General features: G+C 43.1%; 1 protein-coding gene across 1 annotated transcript; it reads left to right on the plus strand.

The window, feature by feature from the left end:
• Positions 1–123: 123 nt before the first annotated feature.
• ehd1a (EH-domain containing 1a) lies at positions 124–19,961 on the plus strand. The gene is made up of 6 exons (XM_012866113.3): positions 124–939; positions 6,871–6,968; positions 14,416–14,657; positions 15,295–15,465; positions 18,291–18,455; positions 18,721–19,961. Exons 1-6 carry the CDS (start codon positions 551–553, stop codon positions 19,252–19,254), a joined length of 1,599 nt encoding a protein of 532 aa, XP_012721567.1. The 5' UTR covers positions 124–550; the 3' UTR covers positions 19,255–19,961.
• The last annotated feature ends 2,395 nt before the right edge of the window (positions 19,962–22,356 follow it).

Genomic DNA, 22,356 nt, shown 5'->3' on the forward strand with positions numbered 1-22,356 from the left:
CTGGTTTATCTAATCTTTATGAGGTTTAATTCAATGTTTTACAACTAAACGGCCAGCCGCGATGAACCGGGACGTTGATGACGTAGCATGGAGGGCCCGCTTCCGCCGAGGCTTTTATTGTGAAGTAACACTTCCGGTTATGGTGGCTTCTTAACTGACAGCCGGGCGCTTAAGGAAAGAAGCTACTTTCTACGGTTTTAGACGGCTTTTCCGACCACAGCCTCGGTGTATTTTTTTTGTCGGAAACTACCCGTCAAAGGCGGAGTGCCGGTGGGTGTGTTAAATCCAGCCGGCGGAAGGGAGCCCTCCTATAAGCGAATAAGGCTCGTCGTGCGTGGCCACTGGTAAGCTAGCAGAGAGGAGGGTGGGGACAAAACTTCCCGAGACCTCGCCCCAGCCGTTGTTTCACTCCACGGCATTCAGGCAGCTACGTTCCGGTCCGGGCCAGAGAGAGAGAGAGAGAGAGAGACCCCCTCAGAGCTTCATTAGGCAACCATTCCAAGGGGAGACCGACACGGCGGCAGAAACCGAAGGGTAGAAAGCAGCAACCATGTTCAGGAAGACCTTGAAGAAGGACCCCGAGCTGTTCCAGAACGTGTCGGAAGGGCTGCGGAAGCTCTACCGCACCAAGCTGTTCCCCCTGGAGGACGCCTATCGGTTCCACGACTTCCACTCCCCGGCGCTGGAAGATGCCGACTTCGACAACAAGCCCATGGTGCTCCTGGTGGGCCAGTACTCCACCGGCAAGACCACCTTCATCCGGCACCTCATGGAGCAGGACTTCCCCGGCATGCGCATTGGCCCCGAGCCCACCACGGACTCTTTCATCGCGGTGATGCACGGCGAGCAGGACGGGGTGATCCCGGGGAATGCCCTGGTGGTGGACCCCAAGAAGCCTTTCCGGAAACTCAACGCCTTTGGAAACGCCTTTCTCAACAGGTATGACGGTGAAAGTCCCCCAACAAGGAGAAAAGCTAGGTTTTCAGACTCTTAAAATACATTAGTTTGTGTTTTTAACCAATCCACGCAGGGGATAGGGTCTCATGAACGCATCATGTGTGATTTAAATCCCCCCCCCCCCCATACGAGCCCTAACATGCGCCACACCTTTTTTTTTCTTTTGCAAACTCACAATGTGCTGTTGCACAACCCTTGTTGAAGAGCCAAGAGTGTGAGGGTTTTCCTCCTTTCATCATCCTGAAAGAATGCATATGTTTAGTGTCAGTGGGGCCAGGTGGAAGGGCCTCCCCTCTGTGTGGGAAAAAGATGGGAAAAGCCAAGGTGCTTTCCGATAACCTCATCAAATGACAGGAAGTTCTTTCACTCTCACTCCTGCGTTTTTTTTTACTCCAGGAGGTTTAAAAGCACTTTGTGAAATCCTTCTCGGTGCCAGTGTGGCAGCATGTTCCCTTAAACAGAGATAAATGCTGCTTGGCGACATGCTGACCTTGTTGTGACCTTAAGATCCAGGGCCACAGGTTTCCCGCCCCTCTGGCTGTAAAAGTGTTGCCACACCGGCCAACACCTGCGACCTGGCACCGGTGGGTGTGTGTGTGGGGGACTTTGAAACGCAAGATGGCTGTTAACACGGCCAAGAACCTATTTCACTTTGGCAAAAACTTCTAAGACGCTCGATATAAAATCTGTTCACGGTTAAGGAGAATGTAAACTTGCTCAGATTAGTCGCATTAAAGACCCGATCTGGCTTAAATGCGTCGTCAGATCGGTGTCACGTTCTTTTTAACTTAAACCCAAACTTGGGGCAAAAAAGAAAAGTTACACCATTTTCTAAACTATTCATATAATGAACTTAGAAAGTGCAACATCTGAATAAATACACCTTAAACCAGGGGTGTCCAAAGTCCGGCCCGGGGGCCATCTGTGGCCCTCGTTCCCCAGCCATATTTTCGCTTTTAATTTAAGTTAATTCTAAATAAGACCGCAAACGTTTTACCAAAAGGCAGGCCTGGGTGCGGCCATTTATTTAAAATAAATTTACAAATGCATTTATCTGTAAAATAAAGCAAGAGCGAGCCCAAATTTAATCCTGTTCTTGTTGCTGAAAAGACACAAAAGAAACCAACAGAAAAAGAGGATCAACCCAAATAGTTTAGGACATTGTTTGCTGGGTGAAACTGTGTTTTTTATGATTCAGATCTAAAATGATTTACAGATGCATTTTCTACAGAGATCAGACTCATTTGCTTGTTTCTTTAAAGTATTTTGTGTGTTTAGTTAATGTTGAGCAGTTAAAATTGAAAAAAAAAAGAAGGTTTTTGCCATTTTGATTAAAAAAGGCTTTAGTTCTGTGGCCCCTGAGTACTTTCTATGGGACATTATTGGCCCCCATGGCAAAAAGTTTGCACACCCCTGCCTTAAAGCATCATATAAGAGGATAAATGTCTATTGGGTTTTTTAAAGTAAAACAGGAGATGAAACCAGCCCGTTTAAGAGCTACGTGTGTTTCCTATGAGGTCTCATCACTGAGGGTTAAGGGTTTTCCTCTCTGCAGTGTGGTGGTGTGTTTTCTAAAGTTAGCAGACGTCTAGTCTTTGTTAAAGCGACTTCATCTCCTGGGAGGCGGTTCAGTGAGACCCGAGGAGTCTTTGGAACATTCCTGAGCTCTTCCCAGATTACTGCGCGGGGTCTTTCCTGTCTGACGGATGACTTTAGCCTTTCCAAACGCTCAGATGAGTCAGAGGTGTCCTCCAGGTCAGCTTCTTTGTTTTTAACTTACTGGCACAAATGAATGTTTTCATATTAGGACTAAATAAGAATAGTTTTATGATTGGAGTTGAAAGGAAAGCCAGGGATAACTGGAAACATTCCCGGTTTTCCTCTATCCAACCGGCAAGGGTACGCCTGTGCTCGCTGAAAGCTAAAACACCTGATCCTGTTATATATTGTGTGAGTTTCCTCTGACATCGGGCTTCCTAGATGGTGACATCACTTCCTGGCCGAGGATGTGGGAATCTCCTCTTCCCTCTTCTAGATGATCTGTTGTCACCCTGCGGCCGACTGGTTGATCGTACTAACGAGCAACCAATCGGCTGATTTTTGTTTACAGCAGTGATCTTATTTTGCTGTCGCGCTGTTTGCGTTGTTGCCATGAGCTGTAGTAAGATAAACGGTCGAGTTGGGACTCGCTTCCTTTTTATCAACGTCCTTTTGACATTCCTTCCTGGAGTTATGTGGAAGTTTTGTCCTTATCTTCCATGGAAGCAAACGTCGGCCAAGAAACCGTCATTCACAGCGTGAAAAGTGTGATAATTGTGTTTCGCGTATCGCTTTAAAGAGTAGCAAGGGTTTGGCTTTATCGGACATTATTCAGCCCTTTTTAATGAAAGGCTGGAGAGGAAAGCAGATAAGGCTTGGTGTAAACAATGGCTCATTGTTTACTGTCGCATCGTTTGTCAAACCGTTGGGCCACTTTCACTCTCCAGAACACATTAAACTGTAGATGGCCGGTTTCTTGGTGACGATAACACGCTTGTATGTGAATATATTTCGTCTGTTTAAGTGGTCCTTTTAGACAAATACAGGGCAGGAGTTGGTTTGTTTTCGGCTAGCTGGGCTACATACTTCTGGTTCCCTGTGTGGATGGAGATTTACCCGATTCCTCAGCGGCGAAGCAGGATAACTCCAGATTGACTTTGTAATTTTTCCTTTTGCGTTTCTGCAAATTGCTGCAAATCGTGCTGGAAACCTTAACGGCTCAACAAAGAGATTATGTGCCGTGGTCAGATTAGTTAGAAAATCTAAGGATGAATGAAACATTTTTGCCTTTCTTGAGATGCATTGTTGACTTCCAGTGAAAGGTGATTTTATGTTTTTGGGAACTGACACTGATTTAGTTTATAAAAATACTCCCAGGTTTGTTCCATTTAAATTACAGTGATGTTTTTTCTTCTATACCACTGGATCTCTCCAAATTAAAGCATTAAGTTGCCATCCTAGTTGCCATATGGTGGCTGTATGATTATTTGTATATCCACGATAATCTTGACAAGATTAAAGCACATGGCAACTGGAGTACAAACATTCTAGTAAAACATTAGGCAGGATAGATACTTTATGATTACAGTCTTTATTGAGTGTATTTTTGTTAGTTTTCTGGTGTTTGCAGGCATGATTGTTTGTGTAAAGGTCTGGCGATCTGTCCAGGGTGGCCTCGCCTCTCGCCCAATCACCACGGACCACAGGCACCAGACCCCCGCCACTCTTTAATATTAATATCTTCAGTATTTTACATGTTTTAGTGAGCATTTCCTAACGCGTTGGTCATTCAAAAACCACTCGGTGACTTGCTGCTAATTGAGATCTACATTGTTAGTTTATTGTTCCGGCTGATGTGGGGAAATGATTAAAAGACTATAACGGCTGGCAATACTCAGATTTTATGTTGAACTCTACAGTCTGGCTGATTGTTTTAGTCGTGCCACTTCTAAAAGCACCAGACTGTTAATTGGCTGAGCTGATGAGGTCGTGATGTCAGCCCGTCTCTGCAGCTTTTAACCATAGTTGTTGAGTCTGCAGATTAGCCTCTAACTACCGGCTCAGGTGGGTCTCACCGTCAGCGTAAGCAGTTATTTATGAAGAGCATAAACACAAATCAGTCATGGGATTCTCACACCGTGAGGGAAATCTCAGGCTGCTCCCATGGGCTCTGGTTGTTTCTGATTTCTTCTGAAAAAGTAACTTTTTATTATTTCTGCAACTCCTGACAAGCATTTATACTTTGTCAGTTCTGCGGTCAGGGGCCCCCGGCGTATTTCTGTAAGTCAGTAAAACTGGAATCAGCAAAGCTGAAGTTCCTCTCTGGCCCACCCCGGCCCTCGCTGTCCGGCTCCGTCCGGTCCTCTTATTCCAGGATGCTGACTGGGCTCTTTGCTGAGGCTGGACCAGACCTTTGCAGAGCCTGGCAGCGGGTTTAAACAATACGCACACAAGGTAGCAGGAGATCTGTACAAACAACTGGCCGAGTGGATGATGATGATTCAGACCTTTTTAACAGGAACACATGTGGAAAACGGGGCCCGGTTGTAACCTTCCTGGTCACGTTTTCCAGAGACAGTGACCGCCGCCTCGCTTCCTCTTCTCCACGGGAAGCCGAGGCTGCGACGTGAAGCACGGCTGAAGGTCAGGAGGCGCGTGTCACGGCTCCGGAGAGAGAGAGGATTTCAGTCGCAGGGCAGATACGGTGTTAAATGTTTTCCTTTTGTCCTCGCGCTGAACTGGCCTCGCGGTGAGGACGCCTCTCTGGGCTTTTTACGATGCATAATCACACGGCAGATGAGCTCAGGGGCTGCTGCGTCTGCACATTTCCCTTTCTGAGCGCTTCGTCCTGCAGAACCTGTGTGCTGGGACGGAGTTCGATGGAAACGGTGACGGGATTCCTTCTGAACGAGGAACAACCTGCTATCGTTTTCTGCCATCATGGCTGTAAGGCGAAACCACTCTTCAGCTCTCCTACTTTTTTTTTTTTTTTTTTTTTTTTTGCAGATTCTTTCCTTGCCTGTGGAGCAGGACCTCTGCTAGAGTTTGCAGTGTTGGTGCGGCTGCTCTCAGTGTGGTTATAGCAGGAATGTGAGAGCGGTCTTATGACCCGGTGCCTCTGAGCTCACGCTGAGAGCGCCGGTTCTGTTTGGCTGAAGGGGCAGCAGACTGAGAAATAATACTCCCAGCTATGGGGTGTCCTCACAATCTAGCTCTTTGTCCTCTGCAGGTTTGTTTTAAACGCGTCCTTTTCTCCCACGCTTGGCGGCGTGCGTGCGTGCGCGCGTCTCTCCAGCAGGTTTGAAGTTGGCAGCGCGCGCCTCCCTTTAAGGTTTAAAGCCTTGTGAACGTCCCCCGGGGGGCCCTACGGTTGTAAATCACCTGGGAAGGAGTCGGTCCTGCACTGTGAAGTTTGACGTTTTGTTGAAGCAACATTTTCCGTGTTTGTCTTTCTTACATCAGTGCAGAGGCCCCTGGAAAAACAACGGCTTTATGCTGTTTGGGAAATCTCTAACTACATGTTGTCTCACTTTGTTGTAGGGAAAACACACAAATTTCCCTCTTGAGCCTAATTAATCAGTGAAGCTTGATTAATGTTTGTGGATTATGTTTACATATAATTTTAACCATGGAGTACACAAACATCCGCTGCGTCTTTATGAGCATTTATGCCTCTAAACGGGTGTTTGCGTCACTCAGGGTTCGTCTCCAGTCAGCGAACGCCCGGATGATCAGAGAATTAGACTGAAGCGTCGTTGTTTCCAGTCCAGACCTTTTCTCCCTGTCCTGTTGTTTAAAAGTTGCTCCCATCGAACCGTCCATCCCATTCATTGACAGGAGGCGTTTATTGCACCTGATGTCGTCGTATAATATTATTTCAGTCACAGGACTCTCTGAGACGGTGCAGTGCCACTTTCCATCCAGACGTTTGTCCCGCCATGCATTCATTTTTCATTTATTATGTCGTTAAAGTGAGTTTGTGAAATTCTCTAAAGAGAGTAGGAGATTTAAAATCGACCGACAGTTTTTACAGGACAAATAATAAACTTTATATATAAATATACATTATTCTAACATTTTTCTAAACTGTATGGCATTGCAATTGTAAACCTTATCATTTAGCAAAAAAAAAGAGAACTTTTCCTGCATTGTTAAATAAAACAAAAGATTAAAAACTGCTGTCTAAACAGCAAGACGTTACTGAATAGCTTCTAAGGCTCACAGATGCTACGTTTATGCCAAAACAGCCTCACCCAACTGGTTTTTTTGCTCTCTCTTTGTGCCCTTATCTCTCTGACTCAGTTCCTTTTCTTTTTTTTGTCTTACTCTAATTTACTTTCCTTTCTCCGTTCTGTGTCCCTCCTTCTTTTTTAGATTCATGTGTGCCCAGATGCCCAATCCTGTCCTGGAAAGCATCAGCATCATTGATACTCCTGGAATCCTGTCTGGAGAAAAACAGAGGATAAGCAGAGGTTTGACACACACACACACACACACACACACACACACACACACACACACACACACACACACGCACACACACACACACACACATGCACACACGCACAACCACACTGTGCGCTGCTACACCCTCTGATCAAAAACCCAGCAGCAGTGCAATCACACAGCCTTGCACAAACGCAAAATAAACCAAGAGGAAGTGACAAGTGGAGATATAAAAGGAAAACCCTGATACGTTTGTCCTCTTTTCACTGCAAAAACGGATCTAAAAATAAGTAAAATGTTCTTAAAGTTAGTGTATTTATCCTTGATTTGAGCAGGTAAATAAAATTATTTGCCAATGGAATGAGTATTTTGACCCCTAAAATAAGATAATTAGACATCCTGCACTTGAAATAAGATGATGGAGATAAGTTGTTCCTATTTTAAGTGCAAAAATCTTATTCCATTGGTAAATCATCTTATTTAGCTGCTCAAATCAAGGACAGATACACTCATTTTAAGAACATTTTACTTATTTTAAGTTCTGTTTTTGCAGTGTTCTGAAAGCGTTTCTTGGGCATTTTTCTTGCCTGGGCTCCAGCTCACAGACTGCACACTGCAAAAAGGGAACTCAAATTAAGTAAAATTTACTTGAAATTTGTGTATTTTGTCTTGATTTGAGCAGGTAAAGAAGACTATTTGCCATTTAAATAAGAACAATTCATCTCCATCATCTTATTTCAAGAGCAGGATATGTAATTATCTTATTTAGGGGTAAAAATACTCATCCTATTAACAAATAGTCTGATCTAGCAGTTCAAATCAAGGAAAAATATCCTCATTTCAGAAAGATTTGACTTATTTTTAGTTCCCTTTTTGCAGTGCAGCCGCCTGCTGTGAGTGCAGTCAAACCTGTATTCAGCTCCTGTGACGCGCTCGAGGCAAAGCGTAACCAAACAGCTCCTGGAAGTGATGCAGAAACAAGGAGAGGCCGTTTAACACTCTGAAGCTCGTTTCCTGTCTACGCACATGTAGTTTTCTGTGCCATTATCCACAACTACGGTTATTTATACGTTTTCTTCAACCCACAACGGGGAGCAACTCTGATTGTGTTCCTATTTGGCTATTTTTGTCTCTAATGACCCTGTTGCTTTAATGTTCATCACTTCTGAGTTTACTTCCCTGTGCGCCGTTAAAATAAACCAGTTCATACAACAGCGTGACCCACGGGGTCATTTCATTGTTGCTGCACATATTTAAAAAAAAAAAAAAAAAAGGTTTTTGATGATTTCACACAACATGGGGAGAAGATAAAAGTGCAGCTGAACAAAGCTTCTGCTTTTGATTAAAGGAAGTGAAGTGAATTGGCAGAGGAGATAACGAGGCATAAAAACGTCAAATGCCTAGAAATGTAGGATTTATTTATTTATTTTTTAAGTTGGTTCTTGCTACAGTTCATGCAAAACTGTCTATGCTGCTCATAATTTTTTATTTCTGGTTACAACCACAAACCTCTGTGTTTTTTTTTAATTATGGTTTAATGTGACGGACCAACACAAAGTATCATATATTTGTGGAAGTGGAATGAAAATGATTATTTTACTTCTTAAATAACAAAATATTGGTGTGTGTGTTTATGTTTAGCTCCTTTTTTAGGGCCGGGCTAAAAAAACCCCGATATCTCCATATTTTTTTAGGCTGAATGCCAATATACGATATTTATCTCCAATATGTTTTTCAGTTCATAAAGTAATTACAAAACGGCGTCCAAATGTCTCCCTGGCACGTTTTTTTTTTTTTTTTTTTTTTTTTTTTTTTTTTTTTTTTTTTTTTTTTTTTTTTTTTTTTTTTATAAACGGCTGTAGATAAATATGAGAAACGGCTAGAAAAATAACCTACTGGAATCAATAAAAGTATAATTATAATTACACCGATACCAGTATCGAACAGGGCCCCGTATCCAGCACTAAAATTGTATTATTGGTATCGCCGAGTACCAACAAATAGGCACCAATACCATTTTGATGTTTGTATGTCATTTGAACGCAGCCTTCTCTCTCCCGACTAGTATTATACACGTTATATAAGTTCATGAAAGTTGCACTATTTTGGCATTTGAGAGCCAAAACTCAGGGTTTAAAAGAGATTATTCAATTATTAATGTAATTTTACTGTCTTACTGTTGCACTACTATTATACATGTTATAATTTCACAAATGTTGCATTATTTTGGCCTTTGAGAGCCAAAAGTTTATTCAACTATTGTCACCCATTCCAGGTAGGCAATAAAAAGTTCTACTACCCTAAGTAGTATGCAGTTCTTCATATATACACACATCAATTTCAAACAGATGGTATCGGTATCGGCCAATACTGCACAGCCAGGTATCGGTATCGGGGCCACAAAATGGCATCGGCGCAACACTAATTATACGCAACATAGACCGTCTCCATATAAACAATATAGTCTCATTTTATCCATTTTCAAATAACCAACATTTTAAGCATCTCTGTTTGTTTCCCAGCCCTAAAACCTTTTTCTAGCTGCCTTCACAAGTCGCCTAGTAGACGCAATCTGTGAGTAATTTAATCTCAGAACATTGGTGAACAGCAGCACGGTGAAGGACTAAAACAAACGCTGCAGGTCACAGATAACGACGTTTAAAGCAGGATGGGGTTATAAAACAGCCCTGTTGACTGGGAGGGAGTATGGCGCACTGCAAACCTACCAGAACCACCCAAAGTGTCAGGCCAGGCTAACGCTGCTATTCAGAGAAGTGGCCACTCGTGTCTCTGGAGGAGCTGCAGAGATTCGCAGTTTGGATGGGAGAATCTGTCCACCGGACGGCTATTAATCCACGAATCTGGCCTTTATGGACCAGTTTTAAAACAGAGAGCTTTGGCTGAACCAAAGGCCTGATTGGATTTTTCCATCAAACCACGTAAACAAACATATAGAGGAAGGTGTTCTGGTAAGAGGAGACAAATGCTGAATTTCTTTCTTCCACTGACTGAGATTGAGATATTGAAAAAGAAAAGACGATAAATTCAGCCTCATGATGTTTCAACGTGCAAAGCTGATTAAAAAAAAAAACTTATTCTAAAAGACTCACTGGGAGTTTAAATACACATTTTTCATGTCTAGTTTGTCTTCCAGTCCACAGATAATGTAATAAATGTTCCACTTTCTGTTGGTCTGTCACAATAAAATGCATTTAACGTTAGAAAAGATCAAAGGGTGTGAATACTTTTACGCTGCACTGCGTTTAGGGACGTATTTGCTTTAAGGTCAGTTTGAATTAAAAGTGAATTTTGAAGTGTTTAAAGGACAGGCAGATGTTCTGTGAACATTATTGCAGACGTCCGCGGTAGAAACGTGTGAATGAGGAGGTCGGCGCAGCTGGAGGTGACCTTGTCTGAGGGAGTAAATCCACGGCTTCCACCGTTTGGTATCTCTCCACAGATCCCTCTGTGCAGCCGCGTCATGGCCGACGCTGTATCTGTGTAAACACGGATACAGTAGCGTAATCCACAGACGTACTGTACGCACTGTGTCGTGTATAAACAGCCCCGATTAGACGGCGCAGATCAACCGTGTCGGGCTCACGGATGTCCGCACTCTCGTCTTTTGGGCTATTTTGGAGGACGCTTTGGCCTCCGGTCAGTGCTCTAATCTTAAGGACTGTGTGTGATAACATCCAGCGGTGCTTTATTCCTAACTCAGAGCTGCGTTGTTCTTTTTAAAGACGTTTGGCACACCTGCTTATCAATGGAGGCGTCAGTGAAACGACCTAAAGCAGCGGCACTTTAATGCCGATTCATGAATGCTTCCCTCCTGTTGTGAAACTCTTGACAGTGTGGGCTTTTTTTTTTTTGATTAGGCCAGCATGTACGCCTGGGTTTTCTAGTTCCTGACTAAGCTATAAAGTTACTATCTTAACCGTACTGAAACTGTGATTTTTGCAGAACTATCGGGCGTGTTTCCCAGAGTAGAGGATGAGCGGCGACACGTTGTAGCCCCGCGGAGCAAACGACGTCAAGAGTCTGATGAAAACCCGCCGCTTTCCCAGAAATTAAACAACGGCCCTGGTGCTTCTCGCAAAGATTGACAGTAAAAATATGTATTAGTTGCAAGTGGTTTGTTTTCTGTTAACACATTAAACAGAAAGTAGAACTGATAATTGCCCTTCGGACTCCTGGAGCCAAGGTTGTCCAGAGGTAGCGCAGGAACCACTGATTGTACTCAGGCTGCCTTCACTGGGGCTAGGAACCAACGTTGGTATCTTTTATTTACGATAAATATATATATTAATATCATGGACAGTATTGATGCGTTTCATTTACCCTTTAAGTTGAATCAGGGGGAAGTTGTCAAGCCGGGTTTAACAGCACGATGAACGTCTAGTTTTTATTAAACTCTCTGGCCACATGGTCCTTTAAGAGGCTGGATAGTAATGCAGGGCACGATTCCTTACAGGAAAATAAATGAACAGAGGTGAAGCAACATGAAAAGAATAGGAAAATGTACCTTTTTTTTTTTTTAAAGAAAGACGTGACAAAATGGTTTAACTGTGACGATATTAATACAGATTAACCCCTCATTCTTCTCTCTTTGAATCTAAAAGCCCCCCTGCTTCACTGTGAGCGCTCATTTTGTCTCTAAATTTAGCTGAATATAGCTCCCTTAAGCAGCCGGTCGTTGGGAGACGTTCACATAGATGTTGGCCGATCCTTATCTGGATGTCTTGTGCGTGTTGGTCGTGGCTCTCTGCCTTTATCTCTGTGCGTCCCTGCTGTGGGTGGCGGCCGCTCAGCTGTTGATGCTGTGCTATAAGTAAGTCTGGGCTTCAGCAGCTGCCTGTGTGTCTGCTTCCCTCGAGCGGCTTTGTGACCCGGCTTACGGGAGAACCAACAAAGGCGCTGGGATGTTTGACTTTTAACATTCCCATCGCTTTCCTTTTTGAGTTTTCTCCTGTCGGCGTAGAAAGCAGATGCAGAAAAGTGCAGCTGCCTCCCACATTGCTCTCCTCTATTTATACGTTTTCTCATTCTTTCACTTTCGCTCTCATGCGGCAGCCTCGGCCCTCTCTCCTCCGTCTCTCTCTCTCTCTCTCTCTGTCTGTCATCCTCCCATTTGTCTCCCTCTCTTTTTGGTTGGGATCCATTCAGACGGGGACGAAAACAAGCCATGCTGGAATGTCTGTGCAGCAGATCTGGCGGCCTGGATGAGCTTCTACACCCGCTGCATATTTTCTGATCAGGCGCTAATCGAAACCACAACTCCCTGCGTCCTCTCTGCCAAGCGCAGGCCTGTGTCTCTGCTCTGAAGGGTAACTTTGAAACGTCTGCGTCATTGGATTCCTCCCCTCCATGCCGACTATAACTCAGCAGCATCTGGCCATTTTTTTCGCTATTACTAGTAGGGCTGGGCGATATGGCTTAAAAATAAAATCTCCGATTTTACTTTACCAAATCCGATTAATCAATTTCTTTTTTCCTCCTTTTATTTTCATAAAAAGAAATGAAAGAAATTAATTTAAAAAACTTGCTTTTAAGAGCAGGCTTCACATCACTTGTGTAACTTCAAACTAAGTTTAAAAAAAATAAGTAAATGAGTAAATTAAAATGCCTCGCATTACGGTAAAAAAAAAAAGTTTCCTTTTACACTATTTTGACAATATATTTTCCTAAACATATATTCAGCATTGCGTGCTGATCTCTTCACGGAAGCCCAATGATTAATTTGGAAAAATGTAAACTCGAATTAAAAGATTAAATCGATTTATCGCACAACCCTAATTAATAGCGATGATTGTTCTTTTTTTGTGGGCACACCAGAGGAGATTGTTTCAACGGAGGTTTCCTTCCCAAAGTCCAAAGGGAAGGCAGATTGATCTGAAGGCTTTACCTTTATAGGGCCTGCTCTGTTGTCTCAGGACACCCAGTTAAACGTTAACCAGGTAAAATAAAAAGCCTCTTGAACGTCTTTTCTAAAAACCCACTGGAGAAACACGCCACTGAATTGAAATACATGAGCATTGGCTTTCAAGTGCAAAGGGTCAACGGTACAGGTGAGCAAAGAGGTGAAGAAACGTGTCCAAGCAGGTTGGAACAGGCGGAGAAAAGCGTCAGGTGTGTTTTGCGATAAGAGTGTCGGCGACAATAAAAGGAAAGGCGGAGAGACCAGCGATGCCGTATGTTTTTAGAGATGGTGGCTGTGATGAAGAGACGGGAGGCAGAGCTGGAGGCAGAGGAGAGGAGAGACTCGCTTTGTCGGACCCCTGAAAGGGAAAAGCTGAAAGACGACAAAATGCTGTGAACGTATCTGATAGTCTGACACAACGTTAGACAAAGTGGGGAAAAAATCTGCATTGTTTTCAATAATAAGTAGCAAAACGTAAAAGTTTGCCTGCATTTATGGCACAAACTAGCCGTCCCAGAACAGAGACTGGTGGGTCGTGGAGGGCATTGGTTTAGAAGCAGCCAGAGGAGCTGAACAGATCTGGGAGAATCTGTTAGTTGTGCCGTCAACAAATCTGGCATTTATGTAAAAACGGCAAGAAAAAAAAAAAACTGCTGCTGAAGGCAAGTCCTAACAAGTCCTGTTTTCATTTTGCTACATCACAGCAAACATGTGGAAGAAGGTGCTCTGGTTAGATGTTGTGTGGCGGGAAAGTGAACGTCACCCTGAACACGGCGCCCCTCTTCAAACATGGCGGTAGCGGTATCATGCTGGGGGGGGGATGATTTCTTCTGTGGGGGACCCGGGAGCTACACAGTCCAGGAAGAAAGACGCCATAAACGACTCAGTAACGGCTCAGAGGTCAATGACTGAACATCGAGGCGACACTGGAGCGGTTTAGACCAAAGCATCTCCTTGGGTTAGCTCGGCCTCACTGAGCCAGAGGTATGTTGCAAAGAACGGGCCTGGAGTTCAGTCTCTAGGTGTAAAGCTGTGAAGGAGAGCCTCGTAACTGCAGAGGAGGATATCTGAACACTTTTCAGAGTTTCTACTGTGAAAAACGCAAAAACCAAACGTCCTTTTCCTTCCTACACTGCAAAAACAGAACTTAAAATAAGTAAAATATTCTTAAAATTAGTGTATTTGTCCTTGATTTGAGCCGCTAAATAAGGTCATTTGCCAATGGAATGAGATTTTTGCACTTAAATAGGAACAACTCATTTCCATCACCTTATTTCAAGTACAGGATGTCTAATTATCTTTATTTTAGGGGTCAAAATACTCATTCCATTGGCAAATAATCTTTTATACCTGCTCAAATCAAGGACAAATACACTAACTTTAAGAACATTTTACTTATTTTTAGATCCGTTTTTGCAGTGTACCCCTCTCCTCAGAGTCTAACAATATAAATGAAAAGTTTGTGGCCTAAACGTGAACCGGTGTGATTACCATACAGTCGGTTTTCTCCTGGCTAGCTATCCTTTAATCCACGCCGCTCCTCTTCTCTCCAGGTTATGACTTCGCCGCAGTGCTGGAGTGGTTCGCCGAGCGCGTGGACCGCATCATCCTCCTGTTCGACGCCCACAAGCTGGACATCTCCGACGAGTTCTCCGAGGTGATCCGGGCGCTGAAGAACCACGAGGACAAGATGCGCGTGGTTCTGAACAAGGCGGACCAGATCAGCACCCAGCAGCTGATGAGGGTCTACGGAGCGCTGATGTGGTCCCTGGGAAAGATCATCAACACACCCGAGGTGAAGGGCTTACAGTAAAAGCTTTAGTTATTTAGCCTCTGGGGAATACATAAACTATATTTTTTTATTTTGCACTGAAACCACAAAATGACGCCGCCTACGTGGATTAATTAGCAGTTCGACACACGGGGGACCTTTTAGTTAGTGTTTGAGAGGAAAACCTCTGAGGATCTTAGTCGACTTATTTGTCCCCCCTGACCGTAACGAAAGCGAAAAACCGCTTTAGTGTCACCCTATTCAAATCCCATGTCCTATCATGTGACACGGTCTTACGATGGCTGTGGAGTTAATGTTTGATCCGGGGCCGTATTCATCGCCGGATCCCAGAGAAACCTTTGGATCTTGCAGATCATTATTCATTGACTTTCGCTCCCAGTTGCGTTGAGGAGGATTTGAACAGGAAGCGAAGCAGAAAACTCTTAATATTTTTAATTTTAGCTTCAGTGACGGCCTCAACGTCTGGCAGTGTCACATCCTATTTGTCACAGATTTTTTGCCTTTCACGGCCTAAATGTTTAGTGCAACATCCGTCCGGTTTGTGACCTATGAAACGATTTCCTCTAGCGTGCGGGTGTGGGCAGATAAGAGGAACTTGAGGGGAAATGGTGATTTCTAACCTGTGGAAACTTTATTCCAGGTGGTACGTGTGTACATCGGGTCATTCTGGGCTCAGCCACTCCTGGTCCCTGATAACAGGAAGCTGTTTGAGGCGGAGGAGCAGGACCTGTTCTTGGACATCCAGTCTCTGCCACGCAACGCTGCCCTGCGCAAACTCAATGACCTCATCAAACGGGCGCGCCTCGCTAAGGTTAGTATGAACAAGATCAGAGCAAACCCCTCTGATCTTCAGCCAGCTATGAGCCGGTGTGAGATTCTTAAGATACGATAACCTTGAGACGAAATCTCACTGCATTAACACACAAATGTTAAACAGACGTAACTTAATCTGACTTTGATTACAACAGAAAACCAGCCGGTTCGTAGGATTGGTGTCGATCCTTTAGTTTCCTCACTTTTTTTTTCATGAGGAAAATATTTCCAAATAGCTGAATTTGTCAAAACTAATTATTAAACGCCACTTAAGAAGGTGGCAACATGAGATCAAAAGCCAAAAGTAGTTGGTGTTTTTGCCTGTTGGCTAAATTGTTAATTGTTTCCTTTTTGTTAGCAACCAGGAAGCAGGGTTCCTGCGGATCCTTTAAAAAGTCTTAAAAGGTATTGAATTCTGTATTATAAAACTAAGGCCTTAATTAGCATTAAAATGTCTTAAATCAGTCTTTCTTAGGTCTTAAAATTGTTACCAGGTCATAAATAGGATTTTATTTTTGTAATCCTTACCAAACAGTAAAATAATTGACACAATTGTATATTTTTTAAATTTACTGAACGGCTCAATGTAACCATTACTGGTTCTGTCCCGATAGCGGAACCAATAAAAACTGTTGCGGCCGGACCGTAGCTGCGAAAAAGAGTTGGCACTGGTTATGTTGTGGTTTTTAAAACTGATTTATAGTTTATTTTAGTAGAGAACAAAACAAAGTTTGTGAATTCAGTTCAGTATCCTCATTAAAAATATATCTGTAATTTGTGTGTTTTTTAGCTTTCTTCCTATATGTAATGTTTTTCAAAATTTTAAACATGTCTACTGGGCCAGAAAATAATGGTTTATGTTAAAATAAACATTTGGGTGAAGTTGTCGCAACCAGGTTTATCTTGTTTATCGTGAAGTTGATCTTAATTTTTTATTTCAAGTGGCATTAAAAAGTCTTAAAAAGTCTTGAATTTAACTTGCCTTATGCTGTAGGAACCCTGAGGAAGGGATGCAGTTTGGACTGAAATTAGGTTTATTTTATTTGCACAAAAATGTTGAAATGGGAAACATTCTTATTGCTTTTGTTAAAAACAGAAAATAATCCGTTATTAATACTGCTGCAAGAGTTATTTTAATGTTAAATTGAACAATCAGCTTGAAATGTTTTGATTTTAATTCAGACTTTATGAAAATGAAGAATAAACACCCACTAAGCCGAGTACTTCCAAATATTAGCTAGTTTATTAGTCAGCTAATCTGCTCTAGTAGCTAGCTTCCAGTCCAACTATTCATAGTAATTTTCATTTTGTTTCCACATCGTCTGTGTTTTTAACAGCACAAATATTTCCATTTAGCCAAATTTGTCTGTCTTGTTAGCGAAGGGAGAAGTGCGGGTACCGACAACGTGTGGGGGAGGGGGGAGGGCTGTGGACTCCACAAAAAAAACTCCCGTCAGTCGTTTACCGTCTCATTAAAAGGACTTTAAAATTTCCCATCATACCATTCCTGCGATTTTAAAAGTTGTGAGTTGTTAACCGGTCCATGCCTAGTTTCAATCTGCATCGTTTTGGTTTAATATGTACGCCATAAAACTTATTAACAGTCCAAGTGCTGCTGTGAATTAGAGCTGTGCAGCTTAGTTGTGTTTTTTTTTTTTTAGAGGTTGATGTGAAAGTAATTCCACGCTGGCCGTGGGGACACTGAACGCCTCATTGTCTGCTTCCCTGTGACACAAGAAGAAGAATAAAGTCCCATCTTCAAACTCAGCTGGCCACTAATATCTGTACAACAACATTAATTAGACACCAGCTAATTGACAGAGCTGTTCACTGATGGGAGAAAGGTGTCTTCTTTTTCAGTTTTATTTCCTGTTTTGTTGTCTTTCTGATTCTCTCGCTCCACACACGTGTTTCTGCACACATTACAAAATAGTTACGCAGAAAGGGGCCTCTGTTGTGCAACTTGGAAACGTTTAGTTCTCAACCACAAGCAAAAGGAAATACAGTGGTACTTCTCAAGATTTTGAAACAAACAATAGAAAAAAAAGATCAGAGTTGTTTTTTTTTTTTTTAATCTCTGTTAGTCATCAGCTTTTTGGGAAAAATCTGGTTTTATCTTTACAAACTATGTGAATAAGTCTTTATTTTTTTTTTTTTTCATTCCTAGTTATTTATATTAAGAGCAGAGGCGATGTCTGGCCGATGACAGGGAGCATTCACATTAATATTTAATTTTTATTTTAAAACAAAGACAAAATGATTGTCCAGTCTAGAGTCTTTATCATCTAGTATTTGGGATTAGCGCTGCCAGCATTAACAGCCGACTCTGGAAATATCTCTCAGAAAATCAACTCTTTGCCTAATTCTGAGATTTCCTAAAGTCAGCAAAAATTTTCAAATCCAACCATAGTCCACGAAAGAGAGAAGTTCAAAGCTTAAAACGATGAAGCAGAGAAACTTTGCTGTACTCTGTTCGGCCTTACTGTTATCTGTAAGTCTTGCTCTCTCTCACTCCCCCGCAGCCTGAATGAGCTGCAGATAAAAACTGAGACACAAAATGTTCTTCCTCTGATGTCCTTTTTAAATCACTGATAGTAGAAATAACCAACGTTGGGTAATGTTCGCGTCCACACTAAATCTGATTCCCCCTTCAGTGACCAAAACACACTTTTTAGTAATTAATTTTTCTTTTCTGACGCTACTTTTTAAAATTCACATGCTGACCCTTTGTGCTTAATTTTCAACGTGTTTTAAATTCTCACTTTTCAGTGAATGGCATCATTTTAGCCAGCATTAAAAAGACGCTCCTGTCGTGTCACCCAGGTTCAAGCCTACATCATCAGCTCCCTGAAGAAGGAGATGCCCAGTGTGTTCGGGAAGGAGTCCAAGAAGAAGGAGCTGATCGCCAACCTGGGGGAGATCTACCAAAAAATCGAGAAGGAGCACCAGATCTCACCTGGAGACTTCCCCAAACTTGAAAAGATGCAGGTGAGCGATGAAAGGAAAAGCCGCCGACTCATCGGTGCTGCTTATAGAGGAGACCCGCAGCGTGCGATGACCTCCCTACCTTTACTCCTCACATCTCTCTGCCCCGGCTTCCTGCCGCTGCCCTCCAGGAAGGGCCAGGACGGGGATGGGATTTATTTTTCCTGGTTTCTCAGGAAATCCTGCTCCTTGTCCTCTGCTCCCATTGGTCACCGTTGAGGACCGATCTATTTCTATCTCCCAATTCCTGTTTTGTTTCCCTTTTCAGGAGCTGCTCAACGGTCAGGACTTCACCAAATTTGCGTCGCTGAAGCCCAAGCTGCTGGAGGCGGTGGAGGACATGCTCGCCAATGACATCGCCCGACTCATGGCGATGGTGCGCCAGGAGGAATCCGCCATGCCGAGCCAGACGGTCAAGGGCGGCGCCTTCGAGGGAACCATGAGCGGCCCCTTCGGCCACGGCTACGGCGAGGGCGCCAGCGAAGGCATCGACGAGCTGGAGTGGGTGGTGGGCCGCGACAAGCCCTCGTACGACGAGATCTTCTACACCCTCTCCCCCATCAACGGCAAAGTGTCCGGCGCCGCTGCCAAGAAGGAGATGCTGAAGTCCAAGCTGCCCAACACGGTGCTGGGGAAGATCTGGAAGCTGGCCGACGTGGATAAAGACGGCTACCTGGACGACGAGGAGTTCGCTCTGGCCAACCACCTGATCAAGGTGAAGCTGGAGGGCCACGAGCTGCCGGCGGCGCTGCCCGAGCACCTGGTGCCCCCGTCCAAACGCGGGACTGCGCTGGAAGCTTAGGGCTGTCTGGGGCGGAGAGATCGGGGCGCATCAACACTCATGTTCAGGACTCTCAGTGCCAAAAGTTCAACCGCGAGCATGAACAGCTTTGTCCTCCATCACGCTGCGAGTCCCATCAGGCCTCCTGACTGCCGGGACGAGGCAGCGCTGCCATGTTCTCCACCAGAGAGAGACTGGAGTGTTCCTGAGGGGGAGGGGAGGGGAGGGTCTGTCTTTGTTCAGGGGGGGAGATAATAATAAATAATAAATGCATTTATAGGTAGGGAGGAGAAAAAGGGGAGAAGTTTGTTTGTTCTGGAAGACGGTGACACGACAGAACGGGTTCATGGAGCCTGAACGTGGATGTATGGATCCCGTGTAAACATGTCGTATAAGTAAACAGTCATTATTATAATAAGTTGATCCAAAGATATATAGTTTTTTGTTTTTTTCCATTTTTGGGAGAGAGAGAGGACGAGGAAATGAATTCAAACAGCTGTTAGAATTACTTTATATTTTTGTATTTCCTGACTGTAACTTTGACACTTTCCAAACGCTTCCCTTTTTTTGTCATTTTGCCAGATGAGTGAAAAGGAGTTCTGTACTGTGAGACTCGTGCTTTCCGAAGACACACGTTCTGATCGAACGGCGTGTCGGACGAAGGTCTTATTCAAAGCCTTTAAAGCTAAGAAAGTTATGAAAGAATAAATATTTGCTGAATAAACTTGGAACTGAGTGGGTTTTCCTTTCTGAGGCGCGGGTTCTTGCGCCCCCTGCTGGCCAGGCAGCCAAACGGATCAGAGGAGGACGCGTGAGGCCAAATGTCAGGGAAGGTACTCCTGGCCATAGATATCCATAATAAAGGCCTTTATTATGGATATCTATGCTCCTGGCTGCATGTTTCTGAGAGCAAATCAAAACCAAGCGGCACAGACGGACTGCTGATGTCCTCTGGAGCAATCAGGACACATGGAGACGATTTAGAAAATGTCCAAGCTCAGAGCGAGCAGCACACATGATACACAGAACAGGAATCGCTTCCTGTATCAGAGTGATTTATTCACTGGGTGTTTTTTTTCTTGGCTGAGCGAGCTGCCTAATGATAGATCAGTCACGTAAAGCCATCAGTGAGATCATCTTCTGTTTTCTTCTCTGTCCCGTCCACCACTTTCCTCCTGGTGGCTCAGTCACAGCTGAGCGCCTCATTTCTCTGCCTTAAAGCACAACGTTACGTTTCATTGAGATGTTCCGCTAAGACCCGTAAGGGAGCGGACAGGCGCCCTCTGGCGGCTGGACAGGGTTATTACAACACATTTCATCTGGCCCTTTTCATTTTGACGCCTTTCTTTTTGCGAGGTGGAATAATTATACAACCTATAACTTTAAAGAACTTTGTAATACAAAGTTTGTATGTATACTTTATTAAACCAAATGACTCACTCTTGAAACCTCTTTTTCAAGAGTCACCCGGCCAATACAGCAGCATATAAACATACAATAAAACCAGAATTTGTTGCACTAGTTTTTTTTTTTTTTTTTTTTTTTTTTTTTTCAGATTTTCTCTAATCCATACAGGCTCAAAGATATACATAGCTTGATGGTTAAATAGGTTTATGAGCTCATTTCCTCCACTGTTCAGGTAAGGGATGAGCCAATCATCCTCTCTGCTCTCTGAGGCTTGTTAAAGGGTCTCCTCACAACTAACATTTTTCATTTTAGGAGCTCTCTGAAGGTCTAAGATGATTTTTGAGTAAACTTTTACTTTATCTGGGTAAAAAGCTAAGATTTTTCCTGAAGTGACGTTACTAGGGGCTACTTTTAGTTTTAGGATTCTTTGTGAATAATACGGACACAGGTCTACTGTTATCCTAAATGGCCAAAACACCTTGAAATCATCTTTTTTTGTTGTTTGTTTAAACAAATGAAGCACACTTTTCGGGTTTAAACTTCAGACAGTTTTCGGTCTGGTTTTAAATATTTTTATGCGCAAATAGACAGGATGGCATATTTTTCTACAGTGTTCAGATTTCAAATAAAGAACCTGGAACCACAAAAAGCAAAGGATGGCTTTGCTGTTAGATAGATAGATACACACACGCATGCAAGAAATAGGCATCTTTTTCTATACTCTTTTCCACCCACCTCAAACCTAGACAATATCTAAATAAATATCCAGACAGAGTAGGAGCCAAGTTCCTAACTAATTAAAAATTATTTAACAACCATTTTACTCAGGCCCCAAGTCAGACACCAAATTCAAACTTTACAAAATTCATAATGCCATGTGTGGTGAAAAATAAATCCTCTATATTCAGAGTTTCTTACACTTGCTTCAACTTTATTTCCACTGTGTGAACAGAAAATATGTCAAGTTTTAAAACACAGCTGCACTCATTAACAAATGAAATTAAGACAAGGAGACAAAGCAGGACACATTGTTCAGACTGTGGCTGTAAAATCCAAATCAAAGTAAATGTGGGAATCAGCGGAATCAAACATGGAGGCATTAAACCTGGGCCGGTAAATGACATGGTCGTCCTGTCAGCTAGACCAAGAGAAAGAAAGCTTGTTTAAAGGAATCAAGTATGGTTTACTATTAATTAGTGTTGCACCGATACCGATACCAGTATCGGACGGGGCGCCGCTCCAGCACTAATATGGTGGTATCAGTATTGGCGAGTACCAACAAATAGGGCACCTATACCATTTTGATGTTTGTATCTCATTTGAACGCAGCCTTCTCTCTCCTGACTAGTGTTATACATGTTATAATTTCACAAATGTACTATTTTGGCCTTTGAGAGCCAAAAGTTTATTTAACTATTGTCACCCATTCCAGGTAGGCAATAAAAAGTTCTACCACCCTAAGTAGTATGCAGTTCTTCATATATACACACACATCAATTTCAAACAGATGGTATCGGCCAATACTGCACAGCTGGGTATCGGGTATCAGTATCGGGGCCAAAAAATGGCATTGGCACAACACTACTATTAATACTACACACACTTAAGAAATCCACTCATGTTTATGCTGCAAGAAAAGCACTTATCTGCTTTCACAAAACTAAAAATAGAAATGCACCATGTGAAAAATTATTAGTCCATCTTTGTCATTAAAAA

This window comes from Fundulus heteroclitus, chromosome 23, assembly GCF_011125445.2.
Source record: "Fundulus heteroclitus isolate FHET01 chromosome 23, MU-UCD_Fhet_4.1, whole genome shotgun sequence".
Taxonomy (NCBI): Eukaryota; Metazoa; Chordata; class Actinopteri; order Cyprinodontiformes; family Fundulidae; genus Fundulus; species Fundulus heteroclitus.

Bases quoted from the DNA above. Each gene is read 5' to 3' on its own strand.
- ehd1a (XM_012866113.3), top strand. From the start codon at position 551: ATGTTCAGGAAGACCTTGAAGAAGGACCCCGAGCTGTTCCAGAACGTG. The intron at 6,969-14,415 runs GTTTGACACACA...TCTTCTCTCCAG, and splicing joins AAAACAGAGGATAAGCAGAG to GTTATGACTTCGCCGCAGTG. The intron at 14,658-15,294 runs GTGAAGGGCTTA...ACTTTATTCCAG, and splicing joins AGATCATCAACACACCCGAG to GTGGTACGTGTGTACATCGG.